We start from the raw sequence: 23,339 nt of genomic DNA, 5'->3' as shown, positions 1-23,339 counted from the left end.
ATCTGAATTTGAGAGCTGTGAGAGTCACCATGGACCTAGTGGCTAGGTTGTGATCCGGTAAGAGCCTGTTAAAATAGCCTGTCTTTGTGAACATGGATGGTAATGTGACATACAGACCTCATTATATGTTCATTTATTAAGCAAACATGGTTACTTTTACTTCACGCAATTCAGATGAAAAAATTAAAGCCTAACTCCACTTCGACACTGAGGGGCAGATTTACTAATAATGGCGCACCTAAAGTATCATGTGCCGAATCCACCAATATAGTGATTGCTTTGTAATATGTTGGATGCTGTTGGAACAATCCCAGGTTTTTCTTTGATAAAAACGTTACATCAGGCGCACTGGGTTCACGCTAGCGTTCGGCTTTCCAACGGTCTGCTCTGTCAGAGGAGCAGAACATCGGAAATACCGGAAGCACCGGTTCCGTTGCACGCTGGACGTTGCTGGCAGCTGATGGAACCCATTGACTTTAATGGGTAACATGATGGTAGATCTTGATCCATATAACATTTGGAAACTGGCATCATTACATTAGCAAATCTGCCCCTGGGTGTCTGCTAGAGCAAAACCAGTTGTCTTATTCCACATGCATGCCTTGTTCTTTTATTTGACCCCCTTTCTCCCTTCCTGGCCTCCAATGACGTGGCACCTTGCTACCACTTGTCTGTAAGATGGACAGGTCCACAGAATAACTGCTGGTGACCATGGTCATTTGTCTATTACATGTATAGACAGTGTGGCCACAAATACAGGAAGTCATTGTCAGCTGTGGAGAAGGCATCTGTGTATGGAGAAGGTAGGAACAGAATGGAAGATGCACAGGAGTGTGTTGTAAGATATTTTTATTGTTCTCCGATTACAGAAAAGTGGTTTTGCAAGTGGAGATAGGTTTTAAAATATATATTGACCTTTACATACCTATAGAAGTAGTCTACATAAAAAGATAAGTAACTTTGGAAATAAATTGCATTACTGATCCTGAGTTGCAGCTTGTTTTAGGGTTTATTCACGTGGCGCGGTCAAATCATGTTTTTTGCAGCGGTTTGAAAAAAATTGCTGCAAGTCCGTGGTGTCTTGCACCGTGTGAATAGACCCTTGTAGTCCAGCGCTGCATTTTCAAGTCTTCTGGCTTCAGCTATCCTTACTGGTTCCATGAAAATGACAAGAACCAATTTTTGTGCAGACGTTCTAAGGCCTCATGCACACGACCGTAGCCGTGTGCACGGCCGTGATTTTCGGGTCGGCCGGCTGCGGACTGTCAGCGGACTGTCAGCCGCAGGCCGCCCGCAAATCGCGGGACATGCACATGGCCGCCGCCATTGTTTTCAATGAGCCCGGACTGCAGAACCGGCCCGTAATAAGACATGCCCGTTCTTTCTGCGGTCCGGGCTCCCGGGCCGTGCAAGGACCGCAAAAACTACGGTCTTGTGCATGGCCCCATAGAAAAGAATGGGGCCACAATTCTCCCGTGGATTTTCGGGGGAATTGCGGCCGCAAAAACACGGTCGTGTGCATAGGGCCTAAATAGTTTTTTACGACATCAACTCCCACTGCGTTATATGAGCTCAGCTAAGCAGTCAGAGGTGTGTCTAACATCCAGCTCTTCCAGTTCCAAAGGAGCCAGCAGACCTGTGAATACACTTCTGGTTAATAATACGGACCGGAACTCGGGATCACTAAACTGCTGGGGTTACGTGTGGAAGGGAAAGGGGGTGTTTTATATTCTGGGAAAGACGGGCTATTCTGTAAGTGCTTGAAGAGAGTAGAAACTGCTGTCACTGCTAGGGTTGTCACGATACCAGAATTTGGACTTCGATACTGATACTTCATGTAGTATTGCTATGCCAAAACAAAACTTTGCCAACAATAATAAAAAAAGTTCTTCCATTTTCTGATGTGAGGCGCGTGATGTGATGAATTTTGTACCTCTATGTGCCTCACATTAATAGTAATTAACCCCATCATGTTCCTCAGTCATAATGGACAACATTGGGTTAATTACTGTTAATGTGAGGCACATGAAAGTGCAAAATTCATAATACTGCATGCCTCACATTAACCCCTTACTGACCGCCTCTATGCATTTTCACGGCGGCCATTAAGGGTACTTATGCCAGAGCACCGCCTTTTCACGGCGGCGCTTTGGCTTAAGCTAGCGCCCCCCGGGAGGAGCTTAAACTCCGTGTACTGCGCTACGGAGGTAGCTGAGGCCTCGGAGCACAGTCCGTTTTGTCCGGTGCCCGGTCACGTTAACGCTGTTATTTACCAAATAACGGCGATCGCTGTAAAAACAGCGGCGGTTAGTTCTCTTCTCTCACAGAATATATTCTGTGAGAGAAGAGAGAAATGGTCAAAATAAGGGCCAGCACCCCTTATTAGACCCCCGATCACCCCCCCACCTCGTACCTGATCATCAAGATGGTGTGACTGACTGTCACGTCACAATGACAGAACACATTACACTACGTAGGTAGTGTAATGTGTTCTAGCAACGATCAGAGCTGAAAGTTTAAATGTCCCCTAGTGGGACAAGTAAAAAAAAGATAAAAATGTTTTAAAAAAAGTGTAAAAGTTATAAGTTACATAGATCGATTCCATAAGTAGTGTAGTTTCCCAAATAGGGTCACTTTTGTGTGGTTTCTACTTTTTTGGTCTCTCAGGGGCTTCTCAAATTCTAAATGGCACCCGTAAACCATTTGAGCTCCAAAAGCCAAATAGCGCTCCTTCCCTTCTAAGCCCCGCTGTGGGTCCAAACAGCAGTTTATTACCACATATGATGTATTTACGTAATCGGGAGAAATTGTTTTACAAATGTTGGGGTGCTTTTTCTCCTTTATTCCTTGTAAAAATTAAAAATGTTTACGTTTTTTTCAGAAAAAAAGTAGACTTTCATCTTCACATACTAATTCCAATGAGTAAAAATGCTAACTATACCCCTAGAAAAATTCCTTGAGGGGTGTAGTTTCCAAAATGGGGTTCACTTTGGGGGGTTTCCACGGTTTTGGTTCCTTCAGTGCATTGCAAACGGGACACGGCACTGAAAACTATTCCAGCAAAATCAGAAATCCAAACTCCAAATGGCGCTCCTTTTCTTCTGAGCCCTGGTGTGGGTCCAAACAGCAGTTTATTACCACATATGGGGTATTGCTGTAATCGGGAGAAATTGCTTTACAAATGTTGGGATGTTTTTTCTCCTTTATTCCTTGTAAAAAAAAAAACAGAAAAAAAGTAGATTTTCATCTTCACATACTAATTCAAATAAATTTAGCAAAAAAACTGTGGGTTCAAAATGCTAACTATACCCCTAGATAAATTCCTTGAGGGGTGTAGTTTCCAAAATGGGGTCACTTTTGGGGGGTCTTTACTGGTTTGGCACCACTAGACCTCTTCAAACCTGACATGGTGCCTAAATTATAGTCTAAAAAAAGGAGGCCCCAAAATCCTCTAGGTGCTCCTTTGCTTCTGAGGCTGGCGTTTCAGTTCATTAGCACACTAGGACCACATGTGGAATATTTCTAAAAACTACAGAATCTGGGCAATAAATATTGAGTTGCATTTCTCGGGTAAAACCTTCTGTGGTACAGAAAAAAATGTATTACAAATTATTTTTGGCAAACAAAAATGAAATTTGTACATTTCACCTCTACTTTGCTTTAATTCCTGTGAAAAGGGTTAAAACACTTTCTGAATGCTGTTTTGAATACTTTGAGGGGTGCAGTTTTCAAAATGGAGTGATTTATTGGGACTTTCTGATATATAAGGCCCTCAAAGCCACTTCAGAACTGAAATGGTCCCTGAAAAAATAGCCTTTTGAAATTTTCTTGAAAATATCAGAAATTGCTGCTAAAGTTCTAAGCCTTTTAACGTCCTAGAAAAATAAAAGAATGTTCAAAAAACGAGGCAAACATAAAGTAGACATATGGGGGATGTTAACTAGTACCGTATATATCGGCGTACAAGACGACTTTTTACACCCTTAAAAAAATGTCAAAAGTGTGGGGTCGTCTTATATGCCGGATATTGTCTACATTAGGGATGCACGTTGCAGCCGCACAGCTCAGTATAGTGACACATGAATGTATGGGAGCGCGGCTGCGGCTGTGTAATTCAGCCACAGCCCCGCTCCTGAGTCATGATAAGTTCGCGGGGTCAGGATGATGCAATGCGGCCAGCGCTGCACTAATGAGCGGCGGCACTGGAGACAGAACATGGCGGGCGCGCTACAAAACACCCCCATGTTCTGTCTTCAGTGCCTGAACTGCCGCTCATTAGTGCAGCGCCGGCCGCATTACCTCATGCTGACCGCGCGCGCACTTCCTGTCAGGAGCGGGGCAATGGCTGTATTACACAGCCGCAGCCCCGCGCTATAACGGCGGAGATCAGAGAAACCTCTCATCTCCGCCGTTATTCCCCTGAATGCTGCGATCACAGCTGACTGCAGCATTCAGGGGAAAGTGAGAAGGGGGGATGCCCCTGGATCGCGTCACAGGGAATTCCTGTGACGCGATCGAGGGCCATACCATATATGGGCAGACAGCCCAGGGTCTATTGACGGACCCCAGGGCTGTCTTACCATATTTCATGTTGTTAGGACATACCCAAGTATGTCCTAACAACTGCCTGTGTATTATCCGTCCACAGGTTAATGTACTGGCACATATCTGATATATGTCAGTACATTAAAGTTTAAAAATAAAGTAAAAACAAAGTTGTTAAATTTTTAAAAAAATACACCTTCACCTTTTTTACAATAAACATTAAAATAAAAAAATGAAATAAACACGGCTTTCATTCACTTATTAATGTGAGGCATGAGGTGCGATGAATTTAACCTCCATGTCCCTCACATTAATAGTAATTAACCCCATCATGTACCTCGCACATTAACCCAATATGACTGAGAAACATGATGGGATTAATTACTATTAATGTGAGGCGCGTTCAAAATTCATCACACGTCGCGCCTCACATCAGAAAACGGAAGAATTTTTTTTTTATTACTGTTGGCAAAAGTATCGAAATTGGTATCGAAATCGCAATACTAAACGAAGTATCGGTATCGAAGTCCAAATTCTGGTATCGTGACATCCCTAGTCTACATATTGTCTACACACAGGTTGTGTGTTACCTTGTGAGCCTGCAGTCCGGTACACAGGCTCCCGGGATGCACGGAATCCGCCACGGATCTGAGGGAAGCCGGTATTAGCCGCCAGGGAACATCTCTGTAAGATGCTCTGGCCCGCCCTTTCCTCTCATTCCCTGCCTCTCAGATCTCGCGCGCTGAAGCAGCCTATCTGCGCATGCGCGAGTTCAAAGAGACAGAGAGTCCTGGGTCCTGCCGCCGATGGCCATAGTGAAGCGCTCCTGCACGAAATGGTGAGTATATCTTAAATTCTATATTTTAAGGGTAAAAGTTGGGGGTCGTCTTATACGCCCAGTCGTCTTATACGCCGACATATACGGTAACTATTTTGTGTGGTATTACTTACTATCTGTTTTACAAGCAGATACATTTAAATCTAGAAAAATGCTAATTTTTGCAAATGTTCTCCAAATATTGGTGTTTTTTACAAATAAATATTGAATTTATCGACCAAATTTTTTCACTAACATAAAGCACAATATGTCACGAGAAAACATTCTCAGAATCGCTTGGATAGGTAAAAAGCGTTCCAAAGTTATTACTGCATAAAGTGACACATGTCAGATTTGAAAAATAGGCTTCGTCCTGAAGGCCAAAACAGGCTCAGTCCTGAAGGGGTTAATAAGTGAAAGAAAGCAGTCTTTATTTTATAACCGCATAAACATCATAAATGACACTCTAAATTTGTTATTACGGTCGCGACGATGACGAATGTGTTTATTTTTTTTGTATTGAGACTTTTATTTTAATGTTTATTGTAAAAAATGTGTGCTTTTTTTATTTAACATTACTTTTATTATTTTTTTTTTACTTTTTCTATTTTAAAATTTTAATGTACTGGCATACATCTTTATGCCATTACATCATCCTGTGTACTGATAGTACACAGGCACTTGTTAGGACATACCCAAGTATGCCCTAACAACAGGAAATATGGTCAGGCAGCCCTGGGGTCCTTTAATGGAGCCTGGGCTGTCTGCTCCATATATGGTATGTGTCACAGGGATTCCCTGTGACGCGATCCAAAGGGCATCCCCCGTTCTCATGTACCCCTTGAATGCTGCGGTCAGCTTTGATCGCAGCATTGAAGGGAATAGTGGCGGAGATGAGAAGTTTCTGTAATACAGCCATTGCCCCGCTCCTAACAATAAGTGTGCGCACGCAGTCAGCATAAGGTGATGCGGCGGTGCAGGCACTGAAGACAGCATGGGGGTGTTTTGCAGTGCGCCCGCCATATTCTATCGCCACATGCTGACCGTGCGCACACACTTGTCAGAAGCCGGACAATGGCTGTATTACACAACCGCAGCCCCACTAGACGAAAGTTGAAGAAAAGGGTAGGCCCTATTTTGACTAGTGGGGGAAAAACTTTGGTGTGATCAATGGGGGAAGTGAGAAAGGAGTACCTTCTGTAAATACTGGAAAGAAACGGAGAACTTTTGTCACTACCGTTGAGGGAAGCTCTGCTGTGACTACTGTTGATGGGGGGGGGGGGGGGCATTAGCATGTGAAGCCTGGCTAATACATTCTGGTTACACGCTATGCGTTGGCGTGTCTACTAGACCTAGCTAAAGCTGCCCATACACTTACAATAGCAATCTGACAAACGCTCGTTTGGCTAACCGCTATTTCTCCCAACACCCTTGTAATACAAGCTGTGCATGGATGTGTTTTCAAAAGGAGAGAGCAGAATATGCCGCTGCCAGACACCTCCAGGAGCAGCTTATCTCCCTAGAGAACAAAGGATTGACATGTTGAGATCCTTCTTTTCCCCGACCTCTGCTGTCAGGAGAGGGTCGGGACACCCCCATACACATTAGTCATCTAGTCCTGTTGAAATCTGCTGGGTCAGCTAACTGTCATCCAATGTGTATGGGCACCCTAAGATCTGTTTACGCCTCTTCCATTAGTATTTTGAGTGAGCGTTTTTTGAGTAAACACACAATTTTAATTGAGAGTATTTGTTATTTTGTCTTTTCAGCGTATTTGATTCGGACAAAGAAATGTAAACAATAATTGTGTCTTGCAAAGTTTGTAATATAAATTGTGTAAAAATTTGGTCACCGAGTGCTGTAAGGCTATGTTCACACTGAGTATGTTGCCGAGTTTTTCGACGCGGAAACCGCGTCGCAAAACTCGGCAAAAACGGCCCCAAAATGCCTCCCATTGATTTCAATGGGAGGCGTCGGCGTCTTTTTCCCACGAGCAGTAAAACTGCCTCGCGGGAAAAAGAAGCGACATGCCCGATCTTCGGGCGTTTACGCCTCTGACCTCCCATTGACTTCAATGGGAGGCAGAGAGAGCGTATTTCGCGGTGTTTTATGCCCGCGGCGCTCAATGGCCACGGGCTTAAAACGGTGAGAAAATCGGCGTGCAGGGAGAGGAAAATCTGCCTCAAACTTCCAAACGGAATTTTGAGGCAGATATTCCTCCTGCAAAATACTCCGTGTGAACATAGCCTAAGGCTATGTTCACACGGAGTATTTTGGGGGAGGAATATCTGCCTCAAAGTTCCAAACGGAATTTTGAGGCAGATATTCCTCCCCCAAAATACTCCGTGTGAACAGCAATTATCGCGCCGTTTTTCGCCCGCGGCCATTGAGCGCCGCGGGCATAAAACACGCTTTCTCCTGCCTCCCATTGAAGTCAATGGGAGGTCGGAGGCGGAAGCGCCCGAAGATAGGGCATGTCGCTTCTTTTTCCCGCGAGGCAGTTTTACTGCTCGCGGGAAAAAGACGCCGACGCCTCCCATTGAAATCAATGGGAGGCGTTCTCGGGCCGTTTCTGCCGAGTTTTGCGACGCGGTTTCCGCGTCAAAAAACTCGGCAAAAGACCCCGTGTGAACATAGCCTTAGGCTGGGTTCACACAGAGTTTTTTGCAGGCGGAAAATCTGCCTCAAAATTCTGTTTGGAAGTTTGAGGCAGATTTTCCTCTGCCTGCACGCCATTTTTCGCAGCGTTTTTCGCCCGCGGCCATTGAGCCGCAAAATACGCTTTCTCTGCCTCCTATTGATGTCAATGGGAGGTCAGAGGCGTAATCGCGCGAAGATAGGGCATGTCCCTTCTTTCTCCCGCGAGATGGTTTTACCGCTCGCGGGAGAAAACCGCCCCGTCTCCCATTGAAATCAATGGGAGGCATTTTCGGCCGGCTTTTGACGAGTTTTGCGGCGCGGTTTCCGCATCAAAAAACTTGTCACAAAACTCTGTGTGCACCCAGCCTTAAAGGGGTTATGTGGGGAGCGAAAAGTATTAGCAGTGTACTTACTACGGTATGTGAGTACACTCGCTCAGATACATTCCGGTCCCCTGTCGCGCTGATTATGAGATTTTAATAGATTTTTATAGTGCTGGCAGGGGAATGGGACGTCTAGTTGCACAGTCTTCCTTCATGACGACACGATTTTTCATCATGTGACCGGCCCCGCTGAAGTCTATGTACAAGCACATACTGCAGTGAGTACACTGCTAATACTTTTCGCTCCCCGCATAACTGTCGTATTTAATTTTTTGTTTTTTTTTTGTTACTTTTCACTGATTTATATATGTACACTTAAGTTTAAAAACTTTTCTTACAAAGTGTTTTTATATTCACTAGGTCGTCGTCTTACTGTGGGCATATATTTTTCCAAGTTCAATATGGTTCCACTTTTTTAATAATGTTTTTAGTTTGTTAAAATGAGGTCTCCTTTTGTTGCAGAGGAACACGGTCTGCGACATGTAGAGAAAGATGTTCTCATTCCTAAGATGATGAGAGAGAAAGCCAGGCTGCTGTGTGCAGAACAAGTAGAAGGTGAGATTGGACTTTTTTATGAAAACGTTTTCACTGAAGCTTTTAGACTTAAAATATTCATAATTCTCCTGCTTCATGAAGATTAGTTTGATATTAAAATTTGTTTTAAATGCTTTAAGGACCTGTTCACATCACGTTTTTGTTTAGTGTGTAGGTCTCGAAAGCTCCGGACATAAATGCTAGACGTGTTCGCAGGTCTATATTGTCATCAGACAGAGGCCAAAAGAGTGTCCTTTTACTGCGAGTAAAATATATGTCTTGGGGGTGGGGTGGAACGACTTATAAAGACTGACGTTTCATAAGCCAGAATACAATTGAGGAGAAAAATTAGGACCAAATATGAAGACGCATGTCCTGCGTCGAAACGCGTAGCCTGTATTTCCTTCAATCCATTAAATATGTTTCTCAATAGCAGTGCCTAGCATATTTGGTCCTACTTTTTTCCTCAATTGTATTCTATACCTGGCGGTAAATTTCCATTTACCGGTTTGGACCTGGGCAGCAGCTGTATCTCGGATCTACCTACACACACTCTGGGTGTGTCTGCTTTCAACACATCCCAAGTAGCGGTGATTACCACGTAGGCTGATTTATCCCTTCTAACAGTGTTGTGCCTGCTCAGCACAACTTCTCTAGGTGAGTACATTTCACCTTACCTCTGTGCAATTACTTGTGGGTAATCTACATTATTACACTATGTGGCGCCGTGCTTTGTTATTTTTCTCCCTATCCAGTTTCATACGCCAGTCTTAGTCTAAATAGCACTGAAGTGAGATGTGAGAATTTATGAAGCGATGCACGGCACTTAATAAATTAGGAACATATCTGGCCGTCTATGCGCCAGAAAGTAAAATCTACGCTAGCTATTAAATTTGTTGGGCCACGGAAGGCCATGCCCCTTTTACTAAGTCCCCACCCACTTTTTTGTACAGTGCCGTGAGTTCTGCAAAAGTCAAAATTTGTTTGCGCAAATTTAAGCTTTTGCAGCATTGCGCCGTTTCCATGCCAGCATGGAATGATTTATAAATTCATCCCATGGAATATCATATTAGACTATGCAGTCCAGTGAAAAACATATACCTTAAACGTATAAGGTTTTTTTTTTTAACATGGTGGCATCCGTCACAGCCTACGTGAACATAATATCTACATGTTTTTTTGTTTTTTTTTATATCAATACATTAGGCATGGGTTCTCCTGTAAATCTGCTCCACAACAATTAATTAGAATTTCTAACAAAGCGTGTAAATAATGATGATTATAATAAGGAAAATTTCCCTAAGTTCTACCTCCAGGAGCTGGAGAAAAGATTTACGACATGAATCCTATCCTGGGACATCAGGAAAGATTCCCCCTCTAAGTTTTTGAAGGGCTTTCCTGATCTTCCGAGGATGGCACCGATCCTGTCCTAGGTAAAACTGTAAAAATATGGCTCATACATAAAACTGTATTCAAGAGCGGGCCGGAGCGGTGTATGTGTTTGACATACGCAGATTCATACACCGCTTCATATTTTTCGAGATCTTGGCACTTAGATTGCACGGAGACTGGCATGAGACCAGCTATTAAATCCGGATAACTCCTTTTACACTGGCCATGCTTTTTTATACCTTTACAAAGGAGGACCACAAAGTTCCCTATGTTTCTAAAAACATGTTATACTATTATTGGTTTTAAATGTTGTTATACTTATAGGAAGGAAAAGTATGTAATATGGCACTGCAAAGAATAAATAAAAGTAAAAGAACTGTGAAAAGTGAATTGATTGGATGATGTAAACAGTTGGTTCGCACCACCTAGGTTTTCTCATACCTCTTCTGCTCTGGGCACACAGTGATATTTAGTAAAAATGATTGGCCACAACATAACTTCAGGCCTCCCTTCTACAAAGCCTGGCCAGTGTCAACCATGGTTTCAGTAACATGCACTTTTTCAACAATACCGCACCAACAGGGGCCATTGTGTCCCTTAAGGGTTGCACTGGCTTAAGAATAGGACATTTTCAAGTGACATGTGAAGAGTCACATGTGAAGATCGGAGCCCTTTTCCAGCACTACTCTTTGCATTCCCTTTGCCCAAGGGGAAATTAAAATGACACTTGGTAGAAATAACTTGTGGAATAGTTATGGCCTATTATGAGACGTGGTGTAACCACAGGAGAAGTGTGAGATACTCGGCGGTCCTGGAACCCTAAGCGCATACGTTAGATTGTGTCTGAATAAATCTGTTTGTGGAAAGCCTTTTATAGGACCTAAGGCATGCTTCTATTATTTTATACTCCGAAGGTACCGGTATTTGTTTGCTATACCTACAGTATGTTTTAGAATGGTCATTTTTTTTAAGAGTCAAAAGGTAATTGACTTCTGTATTCTTCATGTTTTTGGAGAAATAATTGTTTAGTTATGTTAAAAATCTTCACAAGGAAGGATTTGATGAATTTAAATGCTAGTAAAATAAAGTGCTTGAATATTTCAATAATGTACTAATGGCCAAAAGTATGTGGACACTTACAATTCACCTGTGTGCTTGTCGAGTATTCCAAACCATAGAAAATAAAACGGAGTTGCCGTCATCCACTAACTAGAAGGAATGTCCATATACTTTTAGCCATGTCGTGCTTGTTTCTGTGCTTTTTGTATTGTAATACAGTGAGCATGTCTGTGTTTACCTCTCAAGCACCAGTTTCATAGAAAAGTTTCAACAAATCTCATCCACATGCTGCGTAAAAGAAATGCGGAAATTGAACTGCGGTGCAGATATTTAATTTCTCTTGTGAAAATGCTGCGGCATTTCCACACGGAAAACCCGTTTGGAAATTCCAGCGTTTACGCTGTGTGGGGACATACCATTAATCTGTTGGGCACCGTGATGCCAAGTCTCAACAGGGCATTCCGTAACCAGAGAAGTGTTCTGAGCATTCGGCAGTAAACCCTCCCAAACTCCTCTTCTCTTTTGAGAACTATTGGACCCATAGTAAGCAGAATTATTTAAAGTGTAGCTAAACGTTTGACAAACTTCTGACATGTCATAGTGACATGTCAGAAGTCTGGATTGGTGGGGGTCCGAGCACTGAGACCCCACCAATCGCTAGAACGAAGCAGCTGAAGCGCTCGTGTGAACGCTCAGCCGCTTCGTGTCTATTCGGCTTTTTCCGGAAAGCCGATGTATCGGAGTACGGGCTCATAGACTTTCTATTGAGTCCGTACACCGATACATTTATTTCCGGAAAAAGCTGAACAGACCCGAAGCGCTCACACGATCGCTTTAGCTGCTTCGTTCTAGCGATTTGGTGGAGGTCTCAGAGCTCGGACCCCCACCAATCACATGTCAGAAGTTTGGCAAACATTTAGCTTCGCTTTAAACTATCTCTAAAGCTTTCCAATAATTTGAAGCTTTTCTTTTTATTGTCTATACTAAGCCAAATAGATTCTAAAATTAGCTCACCCGACATTGTCTTTAGATCCTGTGCTCAGGATTTTGTATGCACAGGGGCAAGTATTGCCTCCACAGGCCTATGCAAATAGATTCAGAAGTATTTTGAGCCAGCGCTCCGTGATATGACAAACGGGAAATGTAAAGACGACAAAAATACTTTTAAAAACATTACTTGCACGTTGTGAATGCTACATGCGCTCCTAACCAGAGCATATTGTTAAATGACCCCACAAGCTTTTTTTTTTTTTTAACAGAAGCCCCCACCCTGTGATTCAATATTATAATGCATAGTTCAAAGGTCAACATATTTCTACGTGACATAATACAAAAAAAAAGAAAGCTAAAGACAATTTTAATACACAAATGTAATCTTAAAAAAACGTGACCAGGACACTGATCTTGAAATCAAGAATTAATGGAAGTTCACTAGATCTACTACTCATAGAACATATGTCTATATAATCAAAGTATTACATGTTATGAACTATTAGGATGATAATTGTATTGAAATCATATAATTTTTGTTCCAACTATCTAATTGTAAGGCCCTGTTCACACAGTTTTTTTTTACACGTTTTTTGATGAGGAAAACGCGCCAAAAATCGTCCGAAAACTCAGAGCAAGCAGAGAAAGCGTTTTTCGCAGCGCTTTTGCCTGCGGCGCTCAAACGTTACAAATGGCGTGCAGGCAGATAAAAATCTGCCTCAAAATTTCAGACGAAAAACTCTGTGTGAACAGGGCCTAAGACTAATGGAAATAAAGAACTATACAATGATTTAAGAAGACTATGATATTAGACTCAGTTAAGGACCTGATTGTGAAGCATGAATCCAAATAACGCTGGGCACCTGATCATATTGTGAATGAAGGTGTGAACTGCAACAATTCCCTTTTTTATATTGAGTCCCATGGAAAACCCGGTATTGAGACAAAAGCACCCAAAAGTCTTGCGATCTAACAGTTTCCTCTTCCAGTCACCTCCTCTCATCGATCATTTGACCTTTTCTATGCCCTGTATGTATAGGGTCCTCAGTGACCCTACATGTATTTCCAAAAAGTGTCTGGCTCCCTGGGATATATTTCTGTTTTGTAGATTAGACTAGATTAATTTTGAGTTTACAGTCAATGCAAGACATCAAATAGATTACATTTCAGTTTATGTAGTTCATAATAATGTATGCTTTGTCTGTTATCTCACAATATATGGTTTCAATTTATTGGCCCCACACATATAGAAACCGAAACTATGTAGACGTGTGTGTGTGTGTGTGTGTGTGTGTGTGTGTGTATATGTATGTATGTGTGTGTGTGTGTGTGTGTATGTATATATATATATATATATATATAATATAATATAATATAATATAATTTTTTTTATATAACTTTTATTTTTATTATTTTTCTTCTTTGGGACAGAAATAAACTTGAAAATAATATAGAATTGAAATTTGGGGCTCGGTGTGCAGACAGCTGGGAACCCTCTTGGCAGCTTAGTTTACCATCCTCAAATAGCACTGGTAGGTGCTTGGTAACTGTTTTTGATGGTCAAACTCTAAGGGCCTGTTCACATCAGCTTTAGGTTCCGTTGATGGGTTCCGTCAGACCTTTGCATCGCAGGAGTGCGGTCGACAACGCTATTGATTCCGCAAAAAAATGGAAACCTTACGGAATGGCTACAAATGGAAACCATTAGAAACGGAAGCATTACCATTGAAATCAATGGTAATGCAAATGGAAGCTTTGGTTTTCGTTTGCTTTTCCGTTGATGGCTTCCTCAGACGGAAAGGTCTGACGGAACCGATCAACAGAACCCCGACGCAGATGTGAACACACCCTAAACTGTATTGGTCTCAAATGTCGGTTTATATGAGATTTTTTTGGGATACTCTTTATCTGCTAGATTTATTATCCATTATATTGACTATATTGCCCTGTGTTTTTCTATCAACACTGATCTTAGCACCGTTTAACATCCAGTCAATCTATTGATGATCTCTCCTGATTCCCTATCGTAGAATATCTTATTACTACAGTTGCATTTTGTCCTATACAGTTCAGCTATTGGAATATATTCATGTTTTGGGTGGCAACTTCTGCATGTAAAATGGTGTTACATGTAATCTCTTTTATAGGTACATGTGTCAGTGGATTATGTTATCTTATTTCATGACAGACTTGAATCTAAAAAATTGATGACAATGATGTGTGAATCTCAGATTCATGTTATTGTAATTTACTCTAAACGTCTCTCCTTCCCAAATGATAGTCTATATTTCTATTATACCACTTGATGTGAGATATAAGTGGATTATTTATGTGACATATCTAATTCACATAAATAATATTTAGCTCCTCCCAATCTGACATTATCATATTTGCTGGGAATAGAGAATACTTTGCTTGGCCCCTCCAGTGATTTGTAAATTGTAATGGCGGTCAAAACTTAAATAGTTGTGCATCGTCAATAAGTGGATGACCTGTAATATATATTCTTATAGATTGGCTGTACTTCACTAAATGGTGTTTTAATGCCATTATAGCTACCTCAGGTGGTATAGAAGTGTAGAGGGATATAACATCACAGCTAAGCCATAAGTATATTTCCTTCCAATCTTTATTATGAAATACACGTAAAGTTTCTTTTGTGTCTCGGTTATAGGATGGTATTCGCTGAACAAGAGGCTGCCAGTAGACCATCAAACAAAGCACACAGCCTCTCGTTCAGCGACACCATACCCGAGACCATAGGTCTCTTTGGTGGGATCTCACCCTTGTGTACTTTAGGTAATTCATGCATGATGGGTATTATGGGATGTTCCACTACTAAATATTCTGCATGGTTTTTGTTTTTTCATAACACGCATGATTAATCCTTCCTTGACTAGTTTGGTCAGGGCCTTGCATGCTTCTGTAGGTTTGAGTTTCATTAAACATTGAAGTGATTTGATTATATGACAATTCATCCAAAACCTCAATTGTGCTCCCTTTATCAGCCATTTTGATAACTATGCCAGCAGTCTTTAATTCCCAGATAGCTTCCTGATGTCTTGGAGTTTAAAGAAGCTCTGTCACTAGTTTAGTAATACCCAAACCCTAGCTAATCTAATAGACGCTGTCACACTGATAATACTAGTGAATATTGTGTCCCAAAACGTTTATTATTTTAGAAGTTATCAGCTTTTTTCTAAATATGCAAATGAGTCTATACTAGCCAAGTGGGTGTCAACACCAGAGATTCTCCTGAGGAACAGCTAACTCACAGCCGCTGAAGCTGTCCTATCAGCATGAAGCTGCTTCACACACAGTATGAGAGACTGGGGCTGGAGGAAAAAGGGATTACTTAAAATAGCCACATCTCTGGCTGTAGATGAGATTCTAATCTTTCATATGACACCAGGATCACAGTTCTGGCTGTGAAACAACCGGAGGCATCACCAGTTGAAAACACAGTCGGTTATGGAAGCTGTATACTATATGATCAAACTATTTTGCTGGCCAGGGAAGGGGGGAGCGCTTAAAACGGCCATATTTTGGGCTGTGGACCACCTTAAACAATTCTAGCTGTGAAACAACCGGAGATATTGCCAGTTGAATACACAGGAATGGAAGTTATATACTATATGATCACACTGTGTTGCTGGGCAGGGAAGGGGGAGAAGATGTATACTGATTGGACAGCGTCATACAGAAAACATTACACCGCTCAGAGTAAAAAGAAAGAGTCTCCTCCTTTTTGGCTATTAGAGCCACATTAGCATATTTGGAAAAATGCTCATAACTTGGCAAATAATAAATGTTTTTGAATGTTTTTTTATACTGTAATCAGTTATTAGATTCGTTAGGAGATAGGGAATGACAGATCCTCTTTAATTCCAGGAGTCGTTTCCCGGTGCTGTTTTCTTATAAAGAAGACGTAAGTCTTCTTCACCAACTCCTTTAATTTTATAAAGAGCTGGAACTTGAGGATAAAAATATAAAATTTGTAATTTTGAGGGGAGTTAACAATGTTCCTACACCAGTTTTCTGGCGTAGAAATGTTGCAAACCGACTAAAAGTCACAAAAATGTTGAAGTCCTATGACTTACAGTAGATCTAGTGAAATCAAGAATCAATGGATCCGTGTCCCGGTCACGTTTTTTTTTTAAAGTTATATTTGTGTTTTTACATTTTGTATGAGTTATTGTATTACGTCGTAAAGCAATATATTAAACTAGGAACTAGTGAACATCATATGTAATGCATTCGGATATTGCAGACGGGTCTTCTGTTTAAAAAAAACAAAACTTGTAGCGTCACTCAACATTAGCTGTGATTAAGAGCGCAAGTAGCACTCGAAACACGTAAGCAATGTTTTTAAGGTTTTTTTTGTTGTGGTGACATTTTTTCATACATTTAATTCAGTAAATTATTGCATTACAACCACATAATAATATAATGTAAAATAACAATTCAAACAATACCCTACACATTCCCACCTCCCTACGACCACAACCTCTCCACTTCACATCCGTTCCAGAGACCCTTAAACTCTTCCCATTTATGAAATTGTTTCAACATTTTAGATCTTATTTTCTCAGACATTTTGATTTTAACCTCTTAACGCCGAAGGACGGATATATCCATCCTCTGCAGCTGCTAGTTCGCGCCGGAAGACGGATATATCCGTCCTGTGATGGCGCGGGTACTGACAGTGTACCCACGCGATCAGCGGCAGGAGCACGGCTGTTATACACAGCCTGGCTCCTGCTGCAACTGCCGGAATCGAAGCGCTCTCCGATTCTGGCAGTTTAACCCATTAAATGCCGCTGTCAATAGTGACAGCGACATCTAATGTGTTTGACAGAGACCCCCAGGTCTGTCTTCAGTAAATGCCTGTTAGGCGATGCCGGAGGCATGACCTAATATATTGCCTGTCAGTTTTACACTGACAGGCAATAATGCTTTGGTATACTAAGTATACCAAAGCATTATATATGTGATCAGCAGATCGCATAGTAAAGTCCCCTGGTGGGACAAAAAAAAATAAATGTAAATCAGTTAAATAAAGTTTGTGAAAAAAATAAATAAAAAATTACAGTGAAAATCAAATAAACTAAATTTTTTGCCCAAAAAGTTGTTTTATTTAGTAAAAGTGTCAAAACAAATCACACATACACATATATGGTATCCCCGCAATCGTAACAACTTGAACAATAAAATGAACACATTAATTAAACCGCCGGATGAACGGCGTCCAAAAAAGACGCAAAAAACAACGGCAAAATTCATTTTTTTTCTCCCATTCCCCCCATAAAAAAAACTTAAATAAAAGTTCATCAATAAGTCCCATGTACCCCAAAATAGTACTAATGAAAACTACACCTTGCCCCGCAAAAATCAAGCCCACATACGGCCACAACAGAAAAATAAAAAAGTTACGGCTCTTGGAATGCGGCGATGCAAAAACAAGTAAATTTTTTTAAAAGGTCTTTATTGAGCAAACTTAGAAAAACATATAAAACCTTTATATAATTGGTATCTCCGTAATCGTGCCAACCCATAGAATAAAGGTAACATTTTATTTACGCTGCATAATAAACGGTGTAAATTTATAACGTGAAAATCAATGCTAGAATAGCTGCTTATTTTCAAATAAGTTAATAAAAGTTAATCAATATATTATATGCATTCAAAAATGGAGCAATTGAAAAATACAAAACGTCCCGCAAAAAACAAGCCCTTATACGGCTATGTCGACGGAATAAAAAAAAACTTACGACTCTTGGAATGCGACCGTGAAAAAACAAAAAATAATCCTTGGTCATTAACGTGCAAAATGGCCTGGTCATTAAGGGGTTAAAAACAATACGTCTCCATTCTAAAATAGAGGGGGAGGTCTCTGCTATCCATTTCCTTGCAAGAACTGATTTAGCGAGCAATAAAACTCTCAAAATAAGCCGAATTTGTGATTGCTAGAGCTCCGCCATTGACAACTCGTCGGTACAATTCAAAAGCGCGAATTTTGCAGATTTCGGAATCTCACGATCTAGTTAGATCGCCAACTCTTCAAATATCAAAGACCAGTATAAGTCAATAGTTGGCTGTTTCCATATCATGTGTAAGAACTCAGCCACAGGGTATTGACCTGAATTGCATTTTGCATCCTCCGATAAGCCCAGTTTATAAAGTAAAGAAGGAGTATAATACAGACGATGCATAATATTTAAACTGAACCATTTGATGGTTTGCGCAAACCGAGGTCTCCTTCTCATTCTTAAAAAAACAACATTTCTCCTGACTTATTGCACAAGTCAAAGGTGTTGGGATAGGGATATAGGCCCAATAAAGTGTGGTGACGTCTTTAAATATGGGAGCATACTGAAATAAAAGTTGTCCCGTTTGTCATACCACAAAGTGCTGGATCAATTTACTTGGTATTCTATTTTATTTCCATGTAAGTGCCCTGGACATGGTGGATCATCAGACTATTCTGTATTAAAATCATATTTGAGTCTATTTTTCATACATACTTGACCAGCAGTTTTGTCAGTATCGCCAGACAGGGTGACAAGGACTTTTACTTTGTATAGAGCTGGCCATATATATTAGATAAATGTTGGCTGATTCCTTTGATTTTGGTGTGATCACCTGATGACGTAAATGTATGCAAGTACTTAAAACAAAATTTTAATTGGAATGCTCATTAACACTCAGCCATCAAACTCGTCTCATAATTCCCCAGTTAGTGATCCCTGTTTTTCCTGTACAGCCGTTTCATATATTTTTTCTTTATTAAAAGGGTTGTCAGCTTTCAACAAATTCATGTTATTTTTTGTATAATGTAAAGTCATACAATTTTCCAATACACTTTCTGTATTAATTCCTCATGGTTTTCAAGATCTCTGCTTGTTATTATTCAGTAGGAATATTCAGTGGATAAAATTCTGTCCATGGTCATGTGATGAACACACAGGTGCACGGCTCGTTAGTGTGTGTATCAGAGCTGTGTCTTCTAATGATCCAAGGACCTGTCTGATCTACCCGCCCCTCGCTGGCCGCTGCTGTCAAAAGTTCATTGTCGTTATCCGCTCTCCCAAACTCCTCCTCCGGCCGTAAATAACGGTCAAGATTGAGAAAGGTTTCAGTGGATGGTGCTGAAACATTTTACTGAGGGTAATAAAGAACCCCTATTTTTTCACTTATTTTTGTATATATATGTATAAATATAGATCTATAAATAAATATATATATATATATATATATATATCAAATCTACATACATTTTGTATGTGTACGTGTGTACGTGTGTACGTGTGTGTGTGTGTGTGTGTGTGTGTGTGTGTGTGTGTGTGTGTGTATGTATATATATATATATATCGCCCAGTGTTGCTAGAACCCCCAGAATCCTCTCACCTCCCACAGTACGATGTCTACCCTCCCTCCCAGTATCATATCCCACAGTATTATTTCTCTTCTCCTTCAGTCCCGTCCCCGTCCCTCCCCCAGTGTCATTCCTGTTCGGTATCATCTCTCTCCCAGTATCACTTCCCTATAGAAATCCTCTTTCTTCTCCAGGTCAGCACGACCTCCTCTCTGCACTGGGCATAGTAATGTACTACTTGTAGCAGCAGCTTCTCCTGTGCTGTGTGACCAGAGAGAGAAGATACTTTGACATGTTACACGGCACAGTTGCTGTCAGATCCGTAAAAGGCTGCTCACAGCTGCTGCTACAAGTAGTACAGTATTATTCTGCAGTGTAGAGAGGAGATCCTGCTGACATGGGTAAGAAAGTTTCTGCTTATAGTGGGGGGACACTGGGGGAGGGGTGATGTGAAGAGGGGGTGACACTGGGGGAGATGTGATGAGGGGGATGATATGCGGGGGAGATCATGTGATGATACTGGGGGGAGATGAGGGGGATGACACGGCGGGGATGATGTGATTATACTGGGGGGAGATGACATGAAAGTATGATACTGGGGGGAGATGAGGGGATGATACTTGGGGGAGATGAGGGGATGATACTGGGGGGAGATGAGGGGATGATACTGGGGGGAGATGAGGGGATGATACTGGGGGAAGATGATGAGATGAGGGGATGATACTGGGGGAAGATGATGAGATGAGGGTATGATACGGGGGGAGATGAGGGTATGATACGGGGGTAGATGAGGGGATTATGCTGGGCGTAATGTGAGGAGGGGATGATACAGAGGGGGGACATGATGTGAGGAGGCGGATGATTACAGGAAACCAGCGCATGTGCAGATAGATAACGGGAAGTCCAGCCACATTCAGGCATGGTCGAGAGACTGGTCACATGCTACTCCATGTCACGCGCAGGGATAGACGAGAGCAGCGAGGCAGAGGGGAGAAAGGTTTCTCTTCACCAAGGGACGTGGCTTACCATAAGTTAAAAAAAACAGCAGAACTGGTAATGAAGGTATATTAGTAAGTGTAATATTTTCTTGCCTGCCACACATTAGAAATAAGTCTAGATAAAGCGGCCAACCCCTTTAAGATGACATTATCTGCAAATAAGCCGACTTTATGTAATCTATGGTCAATAGGTATACCTCTTATATTAATATCCGTCCTAAGTGCCTATTACATATATTATAATTCTCATCTACCACAGGAAAATCACAACACACAGAGATGGATCAAATGTAAGATTTTCAAGCATAGTATTGCTTAACCCCTTGGCGACATGTCACATACTATTACGTTGCTGCCACCAAGGGGTTAGCGCATTGTCATGTAACTGTACGTGACAGTGATGGAGCAGGCTCAGAAGCTGAGCCTGCTCCATCACCAGTGGGTGTCCGCTTAATATCGCAGTGACACTGTTGTAACGGCAGGGACCAGAGTGAGGTCCGATCCCCGCCGATTAACCCCCTAAATGCTGCGATTAATTGCAACCTTGGCTTTAGTTTGTTTGTATGCCATGAACATCCCTATGATGCAATCGCAGGGGTGCGGATGGTTGCTATGGCAACCGGAGGCCTAACAATGGCCTTCTGGCTGCCAAGTACGGTGACCTACTAGGCCCCGCCAAGATATGGGACCTAATAGGCTTGCTGTCAATGAATAACAGACCGCTCGAATACACTGCACTACATATGTAGTGCAGTGTATTAGAATAACGATCAGGGCTTCAGGCCTTCAAGTCCTCTAGTGGGACTAAAAAAGGTTCACAAAAATGTTGAATGAAAATAAAGTTTCAGGTTACATAAACAAAAAATATGGAAACCCAAAAAATAAACGTATTTAAAAAAATAAAATAATTTTTTATTGTGGTAACGCTGTAAAACATAAAGAAACTATATACATATAATATCGCCAAAAAAAAACTACCTTAATTTCAGTTTTTTGGTCACCTTGCTTTGCAAAACAATTGAATAAAAAGTGATAAAAAAAGTCGCATGTACCCCAAAATGGTACCAATGAAAACTACAGATTGTCCTGCAAAAAAGCCCTCAACACAGCTCCGTTGGAGAAAAAATTAAAAAGTTCTGGCTCTCAGAATATGGCGATGCAAAATGTTCAGAGTGTGTTCTAAAAGCGGATAAGACGGGGCACCATTTATCAGTGCGACACCGGCCACGCATCTATAAATTATTATTATTTATCCCATTATTATACCCTCTTCTTATGCCCTGATGTACTTCACATAGATTACATATGCACCCACATCATAAACTGAAATACCAGCAAAACCCCAAGCAGAACTATTATCCAAAATCTGTGCTCCAAAAGCCAAATGGCGCTTCCTCCCTTCTGAACCCTACAGTGTGCTCAAACATCAGTTTATGTCCACATATATGGCATCACTATACACGGGAGAACCCGCTTAACAGTTTGAGGTAGGTCTTCAGTGGCACCAGCTGGGCACCAAATATTGGGTACTGAAATTTCATATCTGGAACAAAATTTATTTTGCTTTGCACCATCCGCTGTGCATTAATTTCTAATTAAAAAAAACACCCGTGGTGTCAAAATGCCCTCTACACTACATAAAAAAATGCTTTTTATGTAGGGGGGTAGTTTCTAAAATAGCATCACTTTTGGGGGTTTGTTTCACTGTTAGACCTCGGCGCCCTGCAGTTTTGGGCCAATACTGTGAAAATATCCAAAATAGAACTGAAATGCACATGTTGCTCTTTCACGTCTAAACACTGTCATATGTCAAGGCAAAAGATAAATGCCTTGAGGGGTGTAGTTTCCAAAATGGGGTCACTTCTCGGGGGTTTCCACTGTACTCTCGTACCTCAGGGGCTTTGCAAATGTGACATAGGTCTCGAACAGCAATCCAGTAAAATCTGAGCTCCACATGCCAAATGGCGCTCCTTCCTTTCTGAGCCCTGCCATGTGCCCAAACAGCAGTTTACGACCACATGTAGGGTATTGCTATACTCAGGAGATATTGAATAACAAATTTTGGGGTGTTTTTTTTTTTCCTATTACCCGTTGTGAAAAGGAAAAATTGGGAGCTATATCCTAGATGTTTTTGGAAAAAAAGTAATTTTTAGTTTTCACTGCCTAATTCTAATAAAATCTAGGAAACACCTGTGGGGTTAAAATGCTCACTACACCCCTAGATGAATGCCCTGAAGGGTTTAGTTTCCAAAAATGAGTCACTTCTGATGGATTTCTACTGTACTGGTACCTCAGGGGTTCTGCAAATGCGACATGGCGCCTAAAAAGCAATCCTGCAAAAGCTGCATGCAAAGTAGCGCTTTTGCCATTCTGAGCCCTGACGTGTCCAAACGGCAGTGTAAAATCACATATGGGGTATTACCAGAATCGGGAGAGATTGCTTTACAAATGTTGCGTTGCTTTTTCTTCTTTATCCCTTATAAAAAAAATGAAAAAATTCTACTATTTAATGGAAAAAAATTAGATAGGTTTTCATTTCCACTGTCTAATTCCAATACATTCTACAAAAGATCTGAGGGGTTTAAATGCTCACTATACCCATAGAT

The 23,339-nt window shown here is 41.3% G+C and overlaps 1 protein-coding gene across 1 annotated transcript in view; it reads left to right on the top strand.

Annotated features, from left to right (window-relative positions):
- The window catches only part of CMC1 (C-X9-C motif containing 1), a 65,525-nt gene that overhangs the window by 5,797 nt on the left and 36,389 nt on the right, over nucleotides 1–23,339 (top strand). The window contains exon 2 of the mRNA XM_075828610.1: nucleotides 8,848–8,940. Within this exon, the coding sequence (XP_075684725.1) occupies nucleotides 8,848–8,940 (93 nt within the window). The remainder of the gene's footprint in view (nucleotides 1–8,847; nucleotides 8,941–23,339) is intronic.

The sequence above is a fragment of the Rhinoderma darwinii genome, chromosome 5, assembly GCF_050947455.1.
Source record: "Rhinoderma darwinii isolate aRhiDar2 chromosome 5, aRhiDar2.hap1, whole genome shotgun sequence".
NCBI lineage: Eukaryota > Metazoa > Chordata > Amphibia > Anura > Rhinodermatidae > Rhinoderma > Rhinoderma darwinii.
This window is presented reverse-complemented; position numbering and strand designations above follow the sequence as displayed.